This window comes from Nerophis lumbriciformis, linkage group LG31 (assembly GCF_033978685.3).
Source record: "Nerophis lumbriciformis linkage group LG31, RoL_Nlum_v2.1, whole genome shotgun sequence".
Lineage (NCBI taxonomy): Eukaryota > Metazoa > Chordata > Actinopteri > Syngnathiformes > Syngnathidae > Nerophis > Nerophis lumbriciformis.
Genome location: NC_084578.2, coordinates 8,684,990 through 8,705,000, shown reverse-complemented (window position 1 = coordinate 8,705,000; position 20,011 = coordinate 8,684,990). Strand labels below are relative to the sequence as shown.

The window sequence follows — 20,011 nt, the reverse complement described above, 5'->3', positions numbered from 1 at the left end:
ATTTGAAACAGATGAGCTACACATGTAAACTTGGTGTCTATTTCATGTGTTTTGACAATTAGAAATGTGTTGGAATGCTCATTTTTATTTTTGGGTGTGTCTAGACCCCTAATTTGCATAATTCCAAGTGGCGTTTTGCTATTCTGAAGACATTGGACGTAACGTGGGCATTGTTATGAGTAAAACCTGGTGCAACATGCATGATTCCTTTCTAATGTTTATATGAAATGTCGGGGGGGCTGTGGTTGTGACATTTTGAAGACATTGGTTTCGCTTAAAGAGCAACTACCGGTACTCTTTGGCTACTTGCGGGGGAGGCCACATGGAGGCTGTCTTCTTCTCTCCCTTTTTTATTTTTTTTAATTTTTTTTTGGGGGGGGGGTGGGGTTGCTGTTGTTTTTGTTCCCCAATTACTTGACAAAAGCTGCACCAAGTGTGCGCATCCAGGTTAGTGTGCTGGACCCTCATTGTTGGTGCATGGCTTTGAGGAGTCCTGGTCCTTGAAGGAAAATGTCCTACTGACTTTCTCTACTTTTAGGTTTCTGTTTCTGTTGAAACAGAAATATATCTGTAGCTTTACATTCTATCTGTGTTGAAATATATGTGCAATACATTTTGGTAGATAATGGCTATGTTGTTAATATGGAAATTAAAGTGCTCTAATCAAATCAACTTTATTTATAAAGCACATTTAAAATTCACCACGGGGGTAGCCAAAGTGCTGTACAATGGGCAGGTTAAAAGATAATAGGAGAACCGAGCAAACACAACACAACACAAACAGAGCACGATTAAATAAATAAATAAATGATCATAATTCTGATCATTGCAGTATGTTTCTGATGCTCAAAAAAACCTAAAATAGTTTGCCAAAAGTATCAAAAGTTAAGGTACACCTAATTTTTACATAGCCACCATCTTGGAAATATGCTCAATAGGTGTCCAGACTAGGGATGTCCCGATCCAGGTTTTTGCACTTCCGATCCGATACCGATATTGTTTTTGCACTTCCAATCCGATACCGATACTGGCCTATCCGAGCATGTATTAAAGTTTAAAGTTATTTAGCCTACTTAGTTGTCAGAATCATGTTGAAAAGGGTTTTAGTACTCTTGATAACAACTAGCCAGCTGAATTAGGGGAGTTTGAATAATACACAATGGTTGGTAACAAGAAACTGACCTGTTTATTCAATGATAAACACAAAATAGACAAAATTATACATGACAAACAGAAATGGCATCATTGAAACTAGGGCTGGGAGATATGGCCTTTTTTTAATATTGCGATATTTTAAGGCCATATTGCGATACACGATATATATCTCGATATTTTGCCTTAGCCTTGAATGAACACTTGATGCATATAATCACAGCAGTATGATGATTCTATGTGTTTTGATTGATTGATTGAGACTTTTATTAGTAGGTTGCACAGTGAAGTACATATTCCGTACAATTGACCACTAAATGGTAACACCCCAATAAGTTTTTCAACTTGTTTAAGTCGGGGTCCACTTAAATTGATTCATGATACAGATATATACTATCAGATATATACTACCGGTATCATCATAATACAGTCATCACACAAGATAATCACATTGAATTTTTTACATTATTTATAATCCAGGGTGTGGAGGGGGGCGCCGGATGTAAGTGTCAAAAAGACAGCCAAAAGAGTTTGATATGAGAATAAATCTAAAGTTAAAATATAGGGTAGAAAAGCACCCATTTGCAGGAAATGTAGTCTTGATTTTCAACATTTTCTTTCAAGGCTTGCATGTCTACATTAAAACATTCTTCTTCATACTGCATTAATATATGCTACTTTTAAACTTTCATGCAGAGAAGGAAATCACAACTAAATAGATCACTCATTTTTTCAGACGGTGTTGATCTGGAAATTTTTGCCTCAGCATATTGATGGTGTGGACGTGTGGCACCGAATGGAGATAAGCGTCTCGACAGACATTACAATATTTCAACAATGATGACGAAAATTGTTTTCTCTGTCGTGTCCGTGTGTCGAAAATTGTTATGCGCTTATTTTTTTATTTGATTTTGTGTGTGGCATATAATTGCTATGCGCACAGGCGCGCACCTAAGAGAGAACGTTGGTCACACGGCTGCGCTAGCATCACAGCTAACATTAGCCATGCTGCTACCTCTCTGCTCGGGGAGGACGTATACGTATGTGACGTATGACGTGACAGTATGTGACGTGTGACATGCTAGCAGCTAAAAGCAACTGCGTGAGAATCCACAGACCTGTGGATGTGTTGAAGGTGTGCTGGAAAATGCGGAACGGAAATTACGGAGCAGCAGAAAAGTGGAATGTATTATTTAAATCGGTGCGTTGGAAAACACGGCCCGGGTTTTTTTTTTAAACTGGATCTGGATCGGCATTTTCCCATGCCTTGCCGATACGCAATTTTTGGCAAATATCGGCGGCCGATCCGATCCAAATATCGGATCGGGACATCCCTAGTCCAGACACACCCAATCATAAAGACGATTTTTCCATCATATTTCTAATTGTCAGAAAACATGAAATAGACACCAAGTTTGGATTTGTAGCTCATCTGGTTCAAATGTAGAGGCAAAAGCGTGTTCGGGTGGTGGCCATATTGGATCAGCCGCTGTGGCGACCCCAAAGGTCACTGGCGCCCGAGCCAAATCATTTAAGTATGCCCTGAGCTACACCTGTGCCAAATATTGCGCTTTTAGACAAAAGTGAACCAACCCACCCTAAGGGCCCCAACTAAACATAGATGAGCACTGAAACTGTGCAAAGTCCAAAAGTAAAGAAACAGTCATTAACTCTATAATCTATAGCACCTTTGTCCCTACTCGTCGCTGAATAGCCTTCAAACCAAAATATTTGTAAATACACAATTACAACTATAGCCTTTTTTTTTAAATTTTTTTTTTTAACAAAACCCTAAAAAGTAAACAATTTATGGCAACAAACCAGGAAAAAAAAGAAAATAATTGAGCTAACCTGTGTGATTGGAGAACTGCACAGAGTTGATGGAGTCCACTTCAAAACCCAGCACCTGAGAAAACAATAACAAATGATGCAAACATTTTTTTTTTTTTAAATAAGAAAATCAACAAGAACCCCAAACTTGGTCAATCAAAACTACATCACTAGATTTAGTCCCAGTGATGTTTTATTAGACCCAATCAAATATTACACTAACAATAGGAGGCTTTTGTCGCGGTTGAATTGCCGATGTGCATTTCCACACCAGCACAAACGATACAAATATGTTAAATATCTTCCGAGCAGTGTTAATCACAATTGAACATGATTTATTTTTGCACATATCACTTACATTGGATAGGATGAGATTGTGTCGGTCAGTGGCTCTCAATTATTTTCTCTCACGCCCCCCCCCAAAGAACAACATTTTGTTCACGCCCCCTACAGAAGTCAATGTTTTTTTTAATATCTTTTGTTTATCCTATGTAAAGATCGTTCTTTACTAACACTAAAGATGTTATTACACCATTGCCTCTCACGCCCCTTTTCCCTCGACACCTCACAAAAAGTATGCGATCACGGTACTGCCTCTCACCCCCCCACCCCCACCCCCCCACACACACACACACCTATTACGGTGCCCAAAGCACTGTGTTCATTTTTTCTAGGGGAAGGAATTCTCTCACGCCCCCCCTGAAGTGAATGTTTAATTATTTATCTACAGGTAAAAGCCAGTAAATTAGAATATTTTGAAAAACTTGATTTATTTCAGTAATTGCATTCAAAAGGTGTAACTTGTACATTATATTTATTCATTGCACACAGACTGATGCATTCAAATGTTTATTTCATTTAATTTTGATGATTTGAAGTGGCAACAAATGAAAATCCAAAATTCCGTGTGTCACAAAATTAGAATATTACTTAAGGCTAATACAAAAAAGGGATTTTTAGAAATGTTGGCCAACTGAAAAGTATGAAAATGAAAAATATGAGCATGTACAATACTCAATACTTGGTTGGAGCTCCTTTTGCCTCAATTACTGCGTTAATGCGGCGTGGCATGGAGTCGATGAGTTTCTGGCACTGCTCAGGTGTTATGAGAGCCCAGGTTGCTCTGATAGTGGCCTTCAACTCTTCTGCGTTTTTGGGTCTGGCATTCTGCATCTTCCTTTTCACAATACCCCACAGATTTTCTATGGGGCTAAGGTCAGGGGAGTTGGCGGGCCAATTTAGAACAGAAATACCATGGTCCGTAAACCAGGCACGGGTAGATTTTGCGCTGTGTGCAGGCGCCAAGTCCTGTTGGAACTTGAAATCTCCATCTCCATAGAGCAGGTCAGCAGCAGGAAGCATGAAGTGCTCTAAAACTTGCTGGTAGACGGCTGCGTTGACCCTGGATCTCAGGAAACAGAGTGGACCGACACCAGCAGATGACATGGCACCCCAAACCATCACCCAACCATGCAAATTTTGCATTTCCTTTGGAAATCGAGGTCCCAGAGTCTGGAGGAAGACAGGAGAGGCACAGGATCCACGTTGCCTGAAGTCTAGTGTAAAGTTTCCACCATCAGTGATGGTTTGGGGTGCCATGTCATCTGCTGGTGTCGGTCCACTCTGTTTCCTGAGATCCAGGGTCAACGCAGCCGTCTACCAGCAAGTTTTAGAGCACTTCATGCTTCCTGCTGCTGACCTGCTCTATGGAGATGGAGATTTCAAGTTCCAACAGGACTTGGCGCCTGCACACAGCGCAAAATCTACCCGTGCCTGGTTTACGGACCATGGTATTTCTGTTCTAAATTGACTCGCCAACTCCCCTGACCTTAGCCCCATAGAAAATCTGTGGGGTATTGTGAAAAGGAAGATGCAGAATGCCAGACCAAAAAACGCAGAAGAGTTGAAGGCCACTATCAGAGCAACCTGGGCTCTCATAACACCTGAGCAGTGCCAGAAACTCATCGACTCCATGCCACGCCGCATTAACGCAGTAATTGAGGCAAAAGGAGCTCCAACCAAGTATTGAGTATTGTACATGCTCATATTTTTCATTTTCATACTTTTCAGTTGGCCAACATTTCTAAAAATCCCTTTTTTGTATTAGCCTTAAGTAATATTCTAATTTTGTGACACACGGAATTTTGGATTTTCATTTGTTGCCACTTCAAATCATCAAAATTAAATGAAATAAACATTTGAATGCATCAGTCTGTGTGCAATGAATAAATATAATGTACAAGTTACACCTTTTGAATGCAATTACTGAAATAAATCAAGTTTTTCAAAATATTCTAATTTACTGGCTTTTACCTGTATATGTGTCAAAAAGTATGTGACTATGGTATTGCCTCTCATGACCTTTCACACACATATGGTGCCCAAAACACTGCGCAAAATTTTTCTAGGCGACAATTTTTTCACCCCACCTCCCCCTTAAATAAATGTTTATTATTTATCTATATGTTTCAAAAAGTATGCGATCCCGGTACTGCCTCTCACGCCCCCCCCCCCACGGTGCCCAAAGCACTGTGTTAATTTTTTCTAGGGGAAGGAATTCTCTCACGCCCCCCCTGAAGTGAATGTTTATTTATTTATCTATATGTGTGAAGATATATACGCAAATTAGGCTATTGCCTCTCACGCCCCCCCACACACACACAATTATCACAGCACCCCAACTATTTAAGAAGCACTGTTCATTTTTTCTAAAAGACAGATTTTTTTCACGCCCCCCCTGAATGTTTATTTACCTATATTGTGTCAAGATATAAGCAATTAGGCTATTGCCTCTCACCCCCCACCTGAAATACATGTTTATTATTTATCTATATGTTTCAAAAAGTATGTGATTACAGTACTGCCTTTCACCCCCCCTCACAGACACACATCACGGCACCCGGACTATTTAAGAAGCACCGTTACATTTTTCTAAAAGACAGATTTTTTTCACGCCCCCTCTGACTGTTTATTTAACGATACGTGTCAAGATATAAGCAATTAGGCTAATGCCTCTCACCCCCCTTAAATAAATGTTTATTATTTATCTATATGTTTCAAAAAGTATGCAATCACGGTACTAACTCTCACCCCCCCCCCCCCCCCCCACACACACACACACACCTATCACGATGCCCTAATTTTTTCTAGGGGAAGAAATTCTCTCATGCCCCCCACCTGAAGTGAATATTTATTTATTTATCTATATATGTCAATTAGGCTATTGCCTCTCACGCCCCACCCCACACACATATCACAGTCTATTTAAGAAGCACTGTTACATTTTTCTAAAAGACAGATTTTTTTTCACCCCCCCCCCCCTTAAAGTAAATGTTTATTTAACTATATGTGTCACGATATACGCCATTAGGCTATCGCCTCTCAAGCCCCCTAAGCACACATATCAGGGTGCCCAAAACACTGCGTTAAATTTTATTAGGCGACATAATTTTTTTTACACCCCCCCCCCCCCCCCACACACACACACACCTATTATGGTGCCCAAAGCACTGTGTTAATTTTTTCTAGGGGAAGGAATTCTCTCATGCCCCCCCTGAAGTGAAAGTTTAATTATTTATTTATATGTGTCAATATATATATGCAATTAGGCTATTGCCTCTCACGCCCCCCACGCACACATATCAGGGTGCCGAAAACACTGCCTTAAATTTTACTAGGCGACTTAATTTTTTCACACCCTCTTGAAGCAAATGCTTATTTGTCTATATGTGTCAAAAAGTATGCGATTATGGTATTGCCTCTCATGACCCTCCACACACATATGGTGCCCAAAACACTGCGTACATTTTTTCTAGGCGACATAATTTTTTCATCCCCGCCCCTTAAATAAATGTTTATTATTTATCTATATGTTTCAAAAAGTATGCAAGCCCCCCCACACACACCTATCACGGTGCCCAAAGCACTGTGTTAATTTTTTCTAGGGGAAGGAATTCTCTCACGCCCCCCTGAAGTGAATGTTTATTTATTAATCTATATGTGTCAAGATATATACGCAAATTAGGCTATTGCCTCTCACGCCCCCCCCCCCCCACACACACACACACAATTATCACGGCACCCCAACTATTTAAGAAGCACTGTTAATTTTTTCTAAAAGACAGATTTTTTCACGCCCCCCCCTGAATGTTTATTTACCTATATGTGTCAAGATATAAGCAATTAGGCTATTGCCTCTCACCCCCCACCTTAAATAAATGTTTATCTATATGTTTCAAAAAGTATGTGATTACAGTACTGCCTCTCACCCCCCCACCCACCCACACACCTATCACGGTCCCCAAAGCACTGTGTTAATTTTTTCTAGGGGAAGGAATTCTCTCACGCCCCCCTGAAGTGAATGTTTATTTATTTATCTATATGTCAAGATATATACGCAATTAGGCTTTTACCCCCCCTCACCCCCCGCCCCTCACAGACACATATCACGGCACCCCGACTATTTAAGAAGCACCGTTAAATTTTTCTAAAAGACAGATTTTTTTCACGCCCCCTCTTAAAGTAAATGTTTATTTAACTATATGTGTCACGATATACGCCATTAGGCTATTGCCTCTCACGCCCCCCCACGCACACATATCAGGGTGCCCAAAACACTGCGTTAAATTTTACTAGGCGACATAATTTTTTAAACACCCCCCCCTTTTCGAGCGAATGTTTATTATTTATCTATATCTGTCAAAAAGTGCGAGATTACGGTATTGCCTCTCATGACCCTCCACACACGTCACGGTGCCCAAAACACGGCGTTAAATTTCTATAGGCGACATCATTTTTTACACCCCACCCCCCTCAAATAAATGTATATTATTTATATATTTATGTTTCAAAAAGTATGCGATTACGGTACTGCCTCTCACGCCCCCCCCTTGGTAAATTTTTCTACAAGATACTTTTTTTTCACGCCCCCTTCTGAAGTGAATGTTTATTTATCTATATGTGTCAAGATATATGCAATATAAGCAGACACAGACACATATCACGGCACCCCGACTATTTAAGAAGCACCGTTAAATTTTTCTAAGAGACAGATTTTTTTCACTCCCCCTCTGACTGTTTATTTAACGATATGTGTCAAGATATAAGCAATTAGGCTATCGCCTCTCACGCCCCCCACGCACACATATCAGGGTGCCCAAAACACTGTGTTAAATTTTACTAGGCGACATAATTTTTTTTACACCCCCCCCCCTTTTCGAGCGAATGTTTATTATTTATCTATACATGTCGAAAAGTGCGAGATTACGGTATTGCCTCTCATGACCCTCCACACACATATCACGGTGCCCAAAACACAGCGTTAGATTTCTCATCATTTTTTTTACACCCCACCCCCCTCAAATAAATGTATATTATTTATATATTTATGTTTCAAAAAGTATGCGATTACGGTACTGCCTCTCACCCCCCCGCCCCTCCTTGTTAAATGTTTCTACAAGATAGATTTTTTTCACGCCCCCTTCTGAAGTGAATGTTTATTTATCTATATGTGTCAGCAGGGGCGTCACTAGCTTTTAAGGACAGGGGGGGCTTTGCCCCCAGGAGATGCACAGGATGCGAGCGAATGTTACGCACGAGCACAAAACTTCACAAACGGCTAACAAAGACTTAGAAATTATTCATTGTTATTATTATTATTTTAAAAAAATGCACGGGACGAAATGAAATGCTCCCCGGGACGATGGCTTTTAACCATATATTTTCTTTTTCTTTTTATGTATTTATTCATTTTACATTTTATATTAAATGTCTTGGTTTTTCCTCCCTCTGAAAATCCTATGAAATGTTTAACAAGCCATCCTATAATAATAAAACAGCTATTAATGTAACAATACAATAAAACAAATATATTTAATGGTTGGGGAGGAGACCCTGCCCCAAGTGGAGGAGTTCAAGTACCTCGGAGTCTTGTTCACGAGTGAGGGAAGAGTGGATCGTGAGATCGACAGGCGGATCGGTGCGGCATCTTCAGTAATGCGGACGCTGTATCGATCCGTTGTGGTGAAGAAGGAGCTGAGCCGGAAGGCAGAGCTCTCAATTTACCGGTCGATCTACGTTCCCATCCTCACCTATGGTCATGAGCTTTGGGTTATGACCGAAAGGACAAGATCACGGGTACAAGCGGCCGAAATGAGTTTCTTCCGCCGGGTGGCGGGTCTCTCCCTTAGAGATAGGGTGAGAAGCTCTGCCATCCGGGAGGAGCTCAAAGTAAAGCCGCTGCTCCTCCACATCGAGAGGAGCCAGATGAGGTGGTTCGGGCATCTGGTCAGGAGGCCACCCGATCGCCTCCCTCGGGAGGTGTTTAGGGCACGTCCGACCGGTAGGAGGCCACGGGGAAGACCCAGGACACGTTGGGAAGACTATGTCTCCCGGCTGGCCTGGGAACGCCTCGGGATCCCCCGGGAGGAGCTGGACGAAGTGGCTGGGGAGAGGGAAGTCTGGGCTTCCCTGCTTAGGCTGCTGCCCCCGCGACCCGACCTCGGATAAGCGGAAGAAGATGGATGGATGGATGGATATTTAATGATGTTTTTTTCATTATTTTAACAATAGGCTTATGTATATTACTTTATATAGATTCTACAAGAAACACAAAACTTAAAAAATAAATTATTTACAATTGCACACACAAGGTTTTGTGCAACTTCCACTCATTGTAAAGGAAGATAATGTGCTTCGTACACCTGCAGGACCGCAAGCAAGGTCGCAGAGAAAATGCGGGCTGGAATTTGAGTGATGTGGGCATTTTCTATATGAACAAGTGGAATGGATTGGATACCGACGCACGAAAGGGGCTCTCTACCTTACGCTACGAAGTGAGGGGAAACTGAGTGAATAATAACAGGTTATATGATTATTTATTTAAACTCATATTTGGGCCACTTTATAATGAATATGTCGGCATTTATTTGTAAAAAAAACCCCCAAAAAACACCAAATTATTTAGGGGGGCTTAAGAATATTTAGAGAGGCACTGTAGGTGTACCTAATGTAATGACTGCCCATGAAACAAACACATACATACAACGCGTTTTAACGGCGTTAACATTGCTTAACGTCTTTGTAATTCAAATGGAGCTCTTTTAAATGTTAACTAAAGGTGTAAAACGTTACCTGCAGAGGGAACGACGCCGACTTATTCCCCACATATCCGCGGACAACGTGACTCTGAATGGACAACACGCGACATTCCATCTCTGCCATGAGTCGAGCTGCACTTTAGCGACACCAAAGGAGCAGCATTAAAAAGAAGAAAACTCTGACAAGCTGAGAGCCAAGCAAGAAAAGAAGAAGTAAGAACGCCCCCAGAAAGCTGCTTGTTTTTTTTTAAGTCCGAGGCTGGACTCGCCTTCTCTGATGGGGACTAAACGTCATCGTCAAGTTGGACTTCAACTTCCGGATACATCGAAACACCCGGATGTAAGTAGGCTTGTACTGTTCTGGTACGGCAACAACACTCGGACAAAATACATCGTAGCGATTGCCATACGTCATACTATCACGTTGACTTGTGTGTACATTGCGCATACTTGCCAACCTTGAGACCTCCGAATTCGGGAGGTGGGGCGTGGTTAAGAGGGGAGGAGTATATTTACAGCTAGAATTCACCAAGTCAAGTATTTATATATATATATATATATATATATATATATATATATATATATATATATATATATATATATATATATATATATATATATATACATCCTGAAAATATGCAAACAAAACTGTGTTTAGATAATTGATACTTCAAACTTGCATAAATAAATCTTAAGGAATATAACATAACCTGGCTTCTGAGAGCTTCAAAATGTAATGAATAAAATGCTAAAGTTGTTGATAAACAAGCAATTATTTTAATAATTAAATATGGTCATTTAAAATGAATTATTATGATCACTTAAAATTAATTATTTCAAATATGTTTATTTTAATTTATAATTCTATGGCTGGATGTAATAAGGAGTCAGAAAAAAATACAAATAAAAATACAATTAATTTTGATGTTTTTAGTCTAAAAACAAAATAAATAAATATATTTATTTTTAGGTAAGATAAACACAATAATACAATTTATGTCTAGTCTGGATGATTTAGTTCTTGTCACCCTGTTGTTTTCCCGTCTCTTCTCCAAGGATGGCTCCATGAGCTGGGCAAACGCCTGGAGATGCCCTACGTCAACAACACGGTCGGCGGCCCGTCGGTGCGCAGCTCATACATCGCCGCCCTCTACTTCACCCTCAGCAGCCTGACCAGCGTCGGTTTTGGCAACGTGTGCGCTAACACGGACGCCGAGAAGATGTTCTCCATCCGCACCATGCTCATCAACGGTATGGAATAACGTGATTGGGCAGGCACGCTGTTTATATCGTGGGAAAGCGGACGTGAAAAAAGTCTGTCCTCACTCAGGTCCGCATGGAGCTGGAGGGGGCGTGGCCTCCAGCTCCGGCTGAAAATCGGGAGATTTTCGGGAGAATATTTGCCCCGGGAGGTTTTCGGGAGAGGCGCTGAATTTCGGGAGTCTCCCGGAAAATTCGGGAGGGTTGGCAAGTATGACATTGTGTATATACAGGACTGTCTCAGAAAATTTGAATATTGTGATAAAGTCCTTTATTTTCTGTAATGCAACTAAGAACATGAAAATGACATACATTCTGGATTCATTACACATCAACTGAAATATTGCAAGCCTTTTTTTATTTTAATATTGCTGATTATGGCATACAGCTTAAGAAAACTCAAAAATCCTATCTCAAAAAATTAGAATATTTCCTCAGACCAAGTAAAAAAAAAAAAGATTTATAACAGCAAAACAAAATCAAAACATTTGAAAATGTCAATTAATGCACTCAGTACTTGGTTGGCAATCCTTTTGCACGGATTACTGCATCAATGCGGCGTGGCATGGAGGCAATCAGCCTGTGGCATTGCTGAGGTGTTATGGATGCCCAGGATGCTTCAATAGCGGCCTTTAGCTCATTTGCATTATTGGGTCTGGTGTCTTTCAGCTTCTTCTTCACAATACCCCACAAATTCTCTATGGGGTTCAGGTCAGGGGAGCTAGCAGGCCAATCGAGGACAGTAATGCCATGGTCAGTACACCAGTTACTGGTGGTTTTGGCACTGCTGGATCATGCTGGAAAATGAAATCATCATCTCCATAGAGCTTTTCAACAGATGGAAGCATGTAGTGCTCTACAATCCCACATCAGGGCAAGGAAAAACTCAACCCAATGGGACAATGAGAAACCTTGGAGGGGACCACAGATGTGTACAGGTGTATGCGTTCTCCTCATTGAGCTAAATTGAATCCTGTCTCTGTTGAATTCCTTGCTTCTTGTCTGTTTAATAGATGTCATCTGTGTTTGAACCTGACAATTATGATGATGATGATTTCTGGTTATGTTAGGCCAGCAGAAAAGGCCTGGCTGGCCCCGACGGCACACCCCTGCATTGTCTATATATAGTTGTTTTTCAAAAAAATTAAATATAAATACAATATACACACTATAATTGACTTAGGCATATTTATACTTGTTAACATGTTTTTATATGAATGTACCTTTTTTTTTAAACAAAAAACCTATACATACAATAAATTGGAAAAAAAAAATCAGTTAACGGTTTTAAAATTGCAGACCGAATTTTATTTTGTATCTAATAATAAAAATTAAAAAAAGAGTATTGTTATTTTATTTTTGTTGTTCCACAAACTTGCATGTGTCAATCAAGCAAGTCATGACATTGTTGCTTGCACTGTTTGTTTAGTCCATAAGGCGTGGCGTAGAGTATTGTTAAGGAGCATCGTACATAACATTTTTCAGCCCTGTGATTATTTGCCGCTCAGTCTGGGGTGTAGATACACGACTAGGACGAGGAGCTGGAGCTCCAGGGTGCATAGTACAAACCCCGTTTCCATATGAGTTGGGAAATTGTGTTAGATGTAAATATAAACGGAATACAATTATTTGCAAATCCTTTTCAACCCATATTCAATTGAATGCACTACAAAGACAAGATATTTGATGTTCAAACTCATAAACTTAAATAATAATTAACTTAGAATTTCATGGCTGCAACACGTGTCAAAGTAGTTGGGAAAGGGCATGTTCACCACTGTATTACATGGCCTTTTCTTTTCACAACACTCAATAAACGATTGGGAACTGAGGAAACTAGTTGTTGAAGCTTTGAAAGTGGAATTCTTTCCCATTCTTGTTTTATGTAGAGCTTCAGTCCTTCAACAGTCCGGGGTCTCCGCTGTCGTCTTTTACGCTTCATAATGCGCCACACATTTTCGATGGGAGACAGGTCTGCACTCTTTTTTTTACGAAGCCACGCTGTTGTAACGCGTGCTGAATGTGGCTTGGCATTGTCTTGCTGAAATAAGCAGGGGCGTCCATGAAAAAGACGGCGCTTAGATGGCAGTATATGTTGTTCCAAAACCTGTATGTACCTTTCAGCATTAATGGTGCCTTCACAGATGTGCAAGTTACCCATGCCTTGGGCATTAATACACCCCCATACCATCACAGTTGCTGGCTTTTGAACTTTGCGTCGATAACAGTCTGGATGGTTCGCTTCCCCTTTGGTCCGGATGACACGATGTCGAATATTTCCAAAAACAATTTGAAATGTGGACTCGTCAGACCACAGAACACTTTTACACTTTGCATGAGTCCATCTTAGATGATCTCGGGCCCAGAGAAGCCGGCGGCGTTTCTGGATGTTGTTGATAAATGGCTTTCGCTTTGCATAGTAGAGCTTTAACTTGTACTTACAGATGTAGCGACCAACTGTATTTAGTGACAGTGGTTTTCTGAAGTGTTCCTGAGCCCATGTGGTGATATCCTTTAGAGATTGATGTCGGTTTTTGATACAGTGCCGTCTGAGCGATCGAAGGTCACGGTCATTCAATGTTGGTTTCCGGCCATGCCGCTTACGTGGAGTGATTTCTCCAGATTCTCGGACCCTTTTGATGATATTATGGACCGTAGATGTTGAAATCCCTAAATTTCTTGCAATTGCACTTTGAGAAACGTTGTTCTTAAACTGTTTGACTATTTGCTCACGCAGTTGTGGACAAAGGGGTGTACCTCGCCCCATCCTTTCTTGTGAAAGACTGAGCATTTTTTGGGAAGTATTTATTGTATCTTTGTCACGTGTTGCTGGCATCAAATTCTAAAGTTAATGATTATTTGCAAAAAAAAAAAAAATGTTTATCAGTTTGAACATCAAATATGTTGTCTTTGTAGCATATTCAACTGAATATGGGTTGAAAATGATTTTCAAATCATTGTATTCCGTTTATATTTACATCCAACACAATTTCCCAACTCATATGGAAACAGGGTTTGTAGAAAATGAATGGATGTATGGTGCAAAAAAATATATTTTTCTACATACATTGTCCTTATAAATAGGTAAAACATTTATAGTGTCATATGCTGCTTGGACTGTGTGAAAAATGAACGAACACTCTTCCACCTTTGATGATCTTTGCCTTGGATTCAACAAAGTGAAGAAAGGACTATGAAGTGTGTGGTGTCTTGCTGCTAAAATACCACCAGATGGCGTAAGAGGACCGAGCTACATTAAAGCACTAAAGAGCCTTTTTTAATCCCTTTCAATGGGGTGATAATATTCAAGAATATGATTCTTAAAGTATAATGATATCATATATAATTTTGTTATAATTATTATAACTAAATACATGACCCCCGGGAACATGCTTTATCAGTATCATGCAGTGTTTTGCTTAAAAATCCAATGTTTAAATTACAAAGGTGCTCATTGTAATCATTAATCTTACCTTCCTCATTTTGATTTATTAAAAAAAAAAATCAGCACAAATTGTTTCATTTTGTCATTGTTTGTTTTGTTTGCTTCTCATTTATTTTTTGTCACGCTCCCCCAAAAGACAGAATTACTTTCAAAGGTTAATTTTGTATCTGTTTGTGTCAAGGTAGTTATTTACTAACACTAAAGATGCTAATACACTCACCTCATGATCACCCCCCCAGGGTGGGGGGTAACTTGCTCACAGTTTAATATTTCTCGTGGACAGAATTTTATCATGCCCCTCCAAAGTAAATGTTTGTGCCAAAATGTATGCTATTATGCTATTGCCTCCCATGCACCCCACCCTTAAACACACTATTTGAGAAGCACTGGGTTAAAGTGTTTTGAATATTTTGCTCCTTGAATTAATTATTATTTATTGAGTTTATTAGGGACCGCAATGTCCCTTTGGGACAGAGGACCCTATTGTAATTGTAAGGTTTTATTATTATAATTATTCCGCCGCCTCTTTGAGCTCTAAGTTGACCCCCTTAACATGCTTCGAAACTCACCATATTCGACACACACATCAGGACGGGCAAAAATTGCCATCCCAAATTTCGCTCTAGCGCCCCCTATGAAAAAACACAGACAAAACTGCTTGTAACTTCCGGTAGGAATGTTGTAGAGACATGAAACAAAAACCTCTATGTAGGTCTGACTTAGATCTAGATTTCATACATTAACATCTTTCAGCAAAAATCAACAGGAAGTTGGCAATTCCCCCTTCAAAACAAAATGTTAGTAAAAACAGTCACTTTTGCCTGTTTGAGCTGTAATTTGACCCCCTTAACATGCTTCAAAACTCACCAAACTGGACACACACATCAGGACTGGCAAAAATTGCGATCTAATAAAAAAAAAAAAAACCAACCCCAAAACTCAAAATTGCGCTCCAGCGCCCCCTAGGAAGAAAACACAGACACAACTGCTTCTACGAGGAAAACTCAGACAAAACTGCCTGTAACTTCCAGTAGGAATATCTTAGAGACATGAAACAAAAACCTCTATGTAGGTCTCACTTAGACCTACATTTCATATATTGACAACCCCCAGCAAAAATCAACAGGAAGTTGGCAATTCCCCCTTCAAAACAAAATGTTAGTAAAAACAGTCACTTTTGCCTGTTTGAGCTGTAATTTGACCCCCTTAACATGCTTCAAAACTCACCAAACTAGACACACACATCAGGACTGGCAAGAATTGCGATCTAATAAAAAAAAAACCCAACCCCAAAACTCAAAATTGCGCTCCAGCGCCCCCTAGGAAGAAAACACACACACAACTGCTTCTAGGAGGAAAACTCAGACAAAACTGCCTGTAACTTCCAGTAGGAATATCTTAGAGACATGAAACAAAAACCTCTATGTAGGTCTCACTTAGACCTACATTTCATATATTGACAACCCCCAGCAAAAATCAACAGGAAGTTGGCAATTCCCCCTTCAAAACAAAATGTTAGTAAAAACAGTCACTTTTGCCTGTTTGAGCTGTAATTTGACCCCCTTAACATGCTTCAAAACTCACCAAACTGGACACACACATCAGGACTGGCAAGAATTGCGATCTAATAAAAAACAACAACAACAACACCAAAACTCAAAATTGCGCTCCAGCGCCCCCTAGGATGAAAACACAGACACAACTGCTTCTAGGAGGAAAACTCAGACAAAACTGCCTGTAACTTCCAGTAGAATGAAACAAAAACCTCTATGTAGGTCTCACTTAGACCTACATTTCATATATTGACAACCCCCAGCAAAAATCAACAGGAAGTTTGCAATTCCCCCTTCAAAACAAAAGTTTTGTAAAAACGGGTCACCTTTTTTTCAAACATTATCTCCTCTGAGCGCGTTTGTCGTGTTGGCTTCAAACTAGCACAGGAGAGAGATTGAACCCTTCTGTTTAAAAGTTGACCAAAGAGTTTTAATTACTGTTTCGGTTTGGATTTTATGTGCCGTCAAAGTCGGTCCCGTCCATCGCTGCTTGCAGCTTTAATTTTATTTTATTTTTGGTATCAAATAATTCAAGTCAGTCAAAACAATGTTTATTATTTAAATTAAGGATTAGTTTATTTATTCTTTTCCATTTTGAAGCTTTTCTGTTACAGACTAGAAAACAATGTCAAAAACGATATTTTTTGTTAGAAGTTGATCTATAATTGTTTATTTTTTTATATTTATTGTTTTATTTAATGTTAATAAAGATATAATGTTATGCAGAGGTGTAGTTACAACAATTTTATAGACGAATTGTACTATTTATAGTCGCTGCTCAGCAGGCACAAGGCATTGATACAACATTGATGATGCATATTTGTCCTTTAAAAAATGGACTTTGAAACACTGTTGCAAAATAGTTGTATTTGTAAATTGAGACAACGTTGATGTCCAACGTTGCATCCACGTTGCTGGTTGGAAAATGACCAAATTTCTATGGTCAAATCAACGTCACAACCTGACATTGAACAAACATAGTCAAAAGCATGTTGTTTCAACGTTGTATTTGTGTTGTAGAATAATGGTTAGAAAATGACCAAAATTCAATGGTCCAATCATCCTCAGAACCCGACATTGAATAAACGTCGTCAAAAAGCATGTTGGTTCAACGTTGTATTTGTGTTGTAGAATACTGGTTAGAAAATGACCAAAATTCAATGGTTAAATCAACGTCAGAACCCAACATTGAATAAACGTCGTCAAAAAGCATGTTGTTTCAACGTTGTATTTGTGTTCTAGAATACTGGTTAGAAAATGACCAAACTTCAAAGGTCAAATCAACGTCAGAACCCAACATTGAATAAACGTTGTCAGAAAGCATGTTGTTTCAACGTAATATTTGTGTTGTAGAATACTGGTTAGAAAATGACCAAAATTCAATGGTCAAATCAACGTCAGAACCCAACATTGAATAAACGTCATCAGAAAGCATGTTGTTTCAACGTTGTATTTGTGGTGTAGAATACTGATTAGAAAATGACCAAAATTCAATGGTCCAATCATCGTCAGAACCCGATATTGAATAAAAATCGTCAAAAGCATGTTGTTTCAACGTTGTATTTTTTATTGTAGAATACTGGTTAGAAAACGACCAAAATTCAATGGTCAAATCAACGTCAGAACCCAACATTGAATACAAGTCGTCAGAAAGCATGTTGTTCCAACATTGTATTTGTGTTGTAGAATACTGGTTAGAAAACGACCAAAATTCAATGGTTAAATCAACGTCAGAACCCAACATTGATTAAACGTTGTCAAAAAGCATGTTGTTTCAACGTTGTATTTGTGTTATACAATACTGGTTAGAAAATGACCAAAATTCAAAGGTCAAATCAACGTCAAAACCCAACATTGAATAAACATCATCAGAAAGCATGTTGTTTTTGTGTTGTAGAATACTGGTTAGAAAATGACCAAAATTCAATGGTCCAATCATCGTCAGAACCCAATATTGAATACAAATCGTCAAAAGCATGTTGTTTCAACGTTGTATTTTTATTGTAGAATACTGGTTAGAAAACGACCAAAATTCAATGATTAAATCAACGTCAGAACCCAACATTGAATAAAAGTCGTCAGAAAGCATGTTGTTTTTGTGTTGTAGAATACTGGTTAGAAAATGACCAAAATTCAATGGTCCAATCATTGTCAGAACCTGATATTGAATAAACGTCGTCAAAAAGCATGTTGTTTCAACGTTGTATTTGTGATGTAGAATAATGGTTAGAAAATGACCAAAATTCAATGGTCCAATCATCGTCAGAACCCGATATTGAATAAACGTCGTCAAAAAGCATGTTGTTTCAACGTTGTATTTGTGTTGTAGGATACTGGTTAGAAAACGACCAAAATTCAATGGTCAAATCAACGTCAGAACCCAACATTGATTAAACGTCGTCAAAAAGCATGTTGTTTCAACGTTGTATTTGTGTTATAGAATACTGGTTAGAAAATGACCAAACTTCAAAGGTCAAATCAACGTCAGAACCCAACATTGAATAAACGTCATCAGAAAGCATGTTGTTTTTGTGTTGTAGAATACTGGTTAGAAAATGACCAAAATTCAATGGTTAAATCAACGTCAGAACCCAACATTGATTAAACGTCGTCAAAAAGCATGTTGTTTCAACGTTGTATTTGTGTTCTAGAATACTGGTTAGAAAATGACCAAACTTCAAAGGTCAAATCAACGTCAGAACCCAACATTGAATAAACGTCATCAGAAAGCATGTTGTTTTTGTGTTGTAGAATATTGGTTAGAAAATGACCAAAATTCAATGGTCAAATCAACGTCAGAACCTAACATTGAATAAACGTCGTCAGAAAGCACGTTGTTTCAACGTTACGTTTGAGTCGCTCACTGTCAGGACCTACAGTAATTCAACAAGTTCTCAACCATATTTCAACGTCTTGTGTCTGCTGGGTGTGGAGAGTGGGGGTTCTAAAATGTATTTGTTTAAAATATATATTAGTGCAATGATGAAGTGTTACATCTCCACAAGCCAACAGATATGGATCAAGAGACATGTCTTTTTGGAAGTTGGTGGTTGATATGAACCCAATTAACCTATTTGTCTCAGAGTCTCGTAACTCTCTATAATACTCCAATTGTTTTTTATAATTTGTTTGACCCTTTTAGCCTTACTGCTGCATATGGTACTAAAAATTATAATTTTTTTTCTATCAAAAAGTCCCTATTCGATTGACTGACACATTCATGGAATATGTTGTACCTTCTTTTTTTTTGTTTAAAAAAAAAAAATGTGCCTAACATTTCTTCAGATCTGACTTCATACTCAGGATCTTGGTCACACATTCTTGTAATTGGCCAAAATGGTGAATTGTTCTCAGCCACTCGGGTTTATCTTCTGCCATGTAAAACTATATTTCTGTCTGTGGGCTTTCTCAAAACAGTACGAAATCTGTCATGTCTGTGTAATCATGTTTTGTTTAGTTATAGGACTCTTTAGTTTCTGTCTTTTCACTCCCTTGTCTTGTTTCCATGATTACCCCATTAGTTTCACCTGTTCCACGTTTGGACTCATTGTGCACTCTTGATTGTCACCATAGCAACCCATTAGTTTTCACCTGTCACGTCACGCACCTGTTTCACGTCTTGAGTCACGCACCTGTTTTCGTTAATCATGTCTGTAGTATTTAAGTTCAGTGTT

General features: G+C 39.1%; 1 protein-coding gene across 3 annotated transcripts in view; it reads right to left on the bottom strand.

Annotated features, from left to right (window-relative positions):
• LOC133574416 (pyridoxal kinase-like) overlaps positions 1–10,319 on the bottom strand; it is a 35,716-nt gene extending 25,397 nt beyond the window's left edge. Inside the window, exons 1-2 of one of the 3 annotated variants that reach the window (XM_061926605.2) lie at positions 10,114–10,319; positions 3,004–3,058 (exon numbers count right to left, since the gene is read on the bottom strand). In XM_061926605.2, the coding sequence (XP_061782589.1) occupies positions 3,004–3,058; positions 10,114–10,203 (145 nt within the window). In that variant the 5' untranslated portion in view covers positions 10,204–10,319. The remainder of the gene's footprint in view (positions 1–3,003; positions 3,059–10,113) is intronic. The other 2 variants (XM_061926606.2, XM_061926604.2) reach the window with 2 other exon arrangements.
• Positions 10,320–20,011: the final 9,692 nt, after the last annotated feature.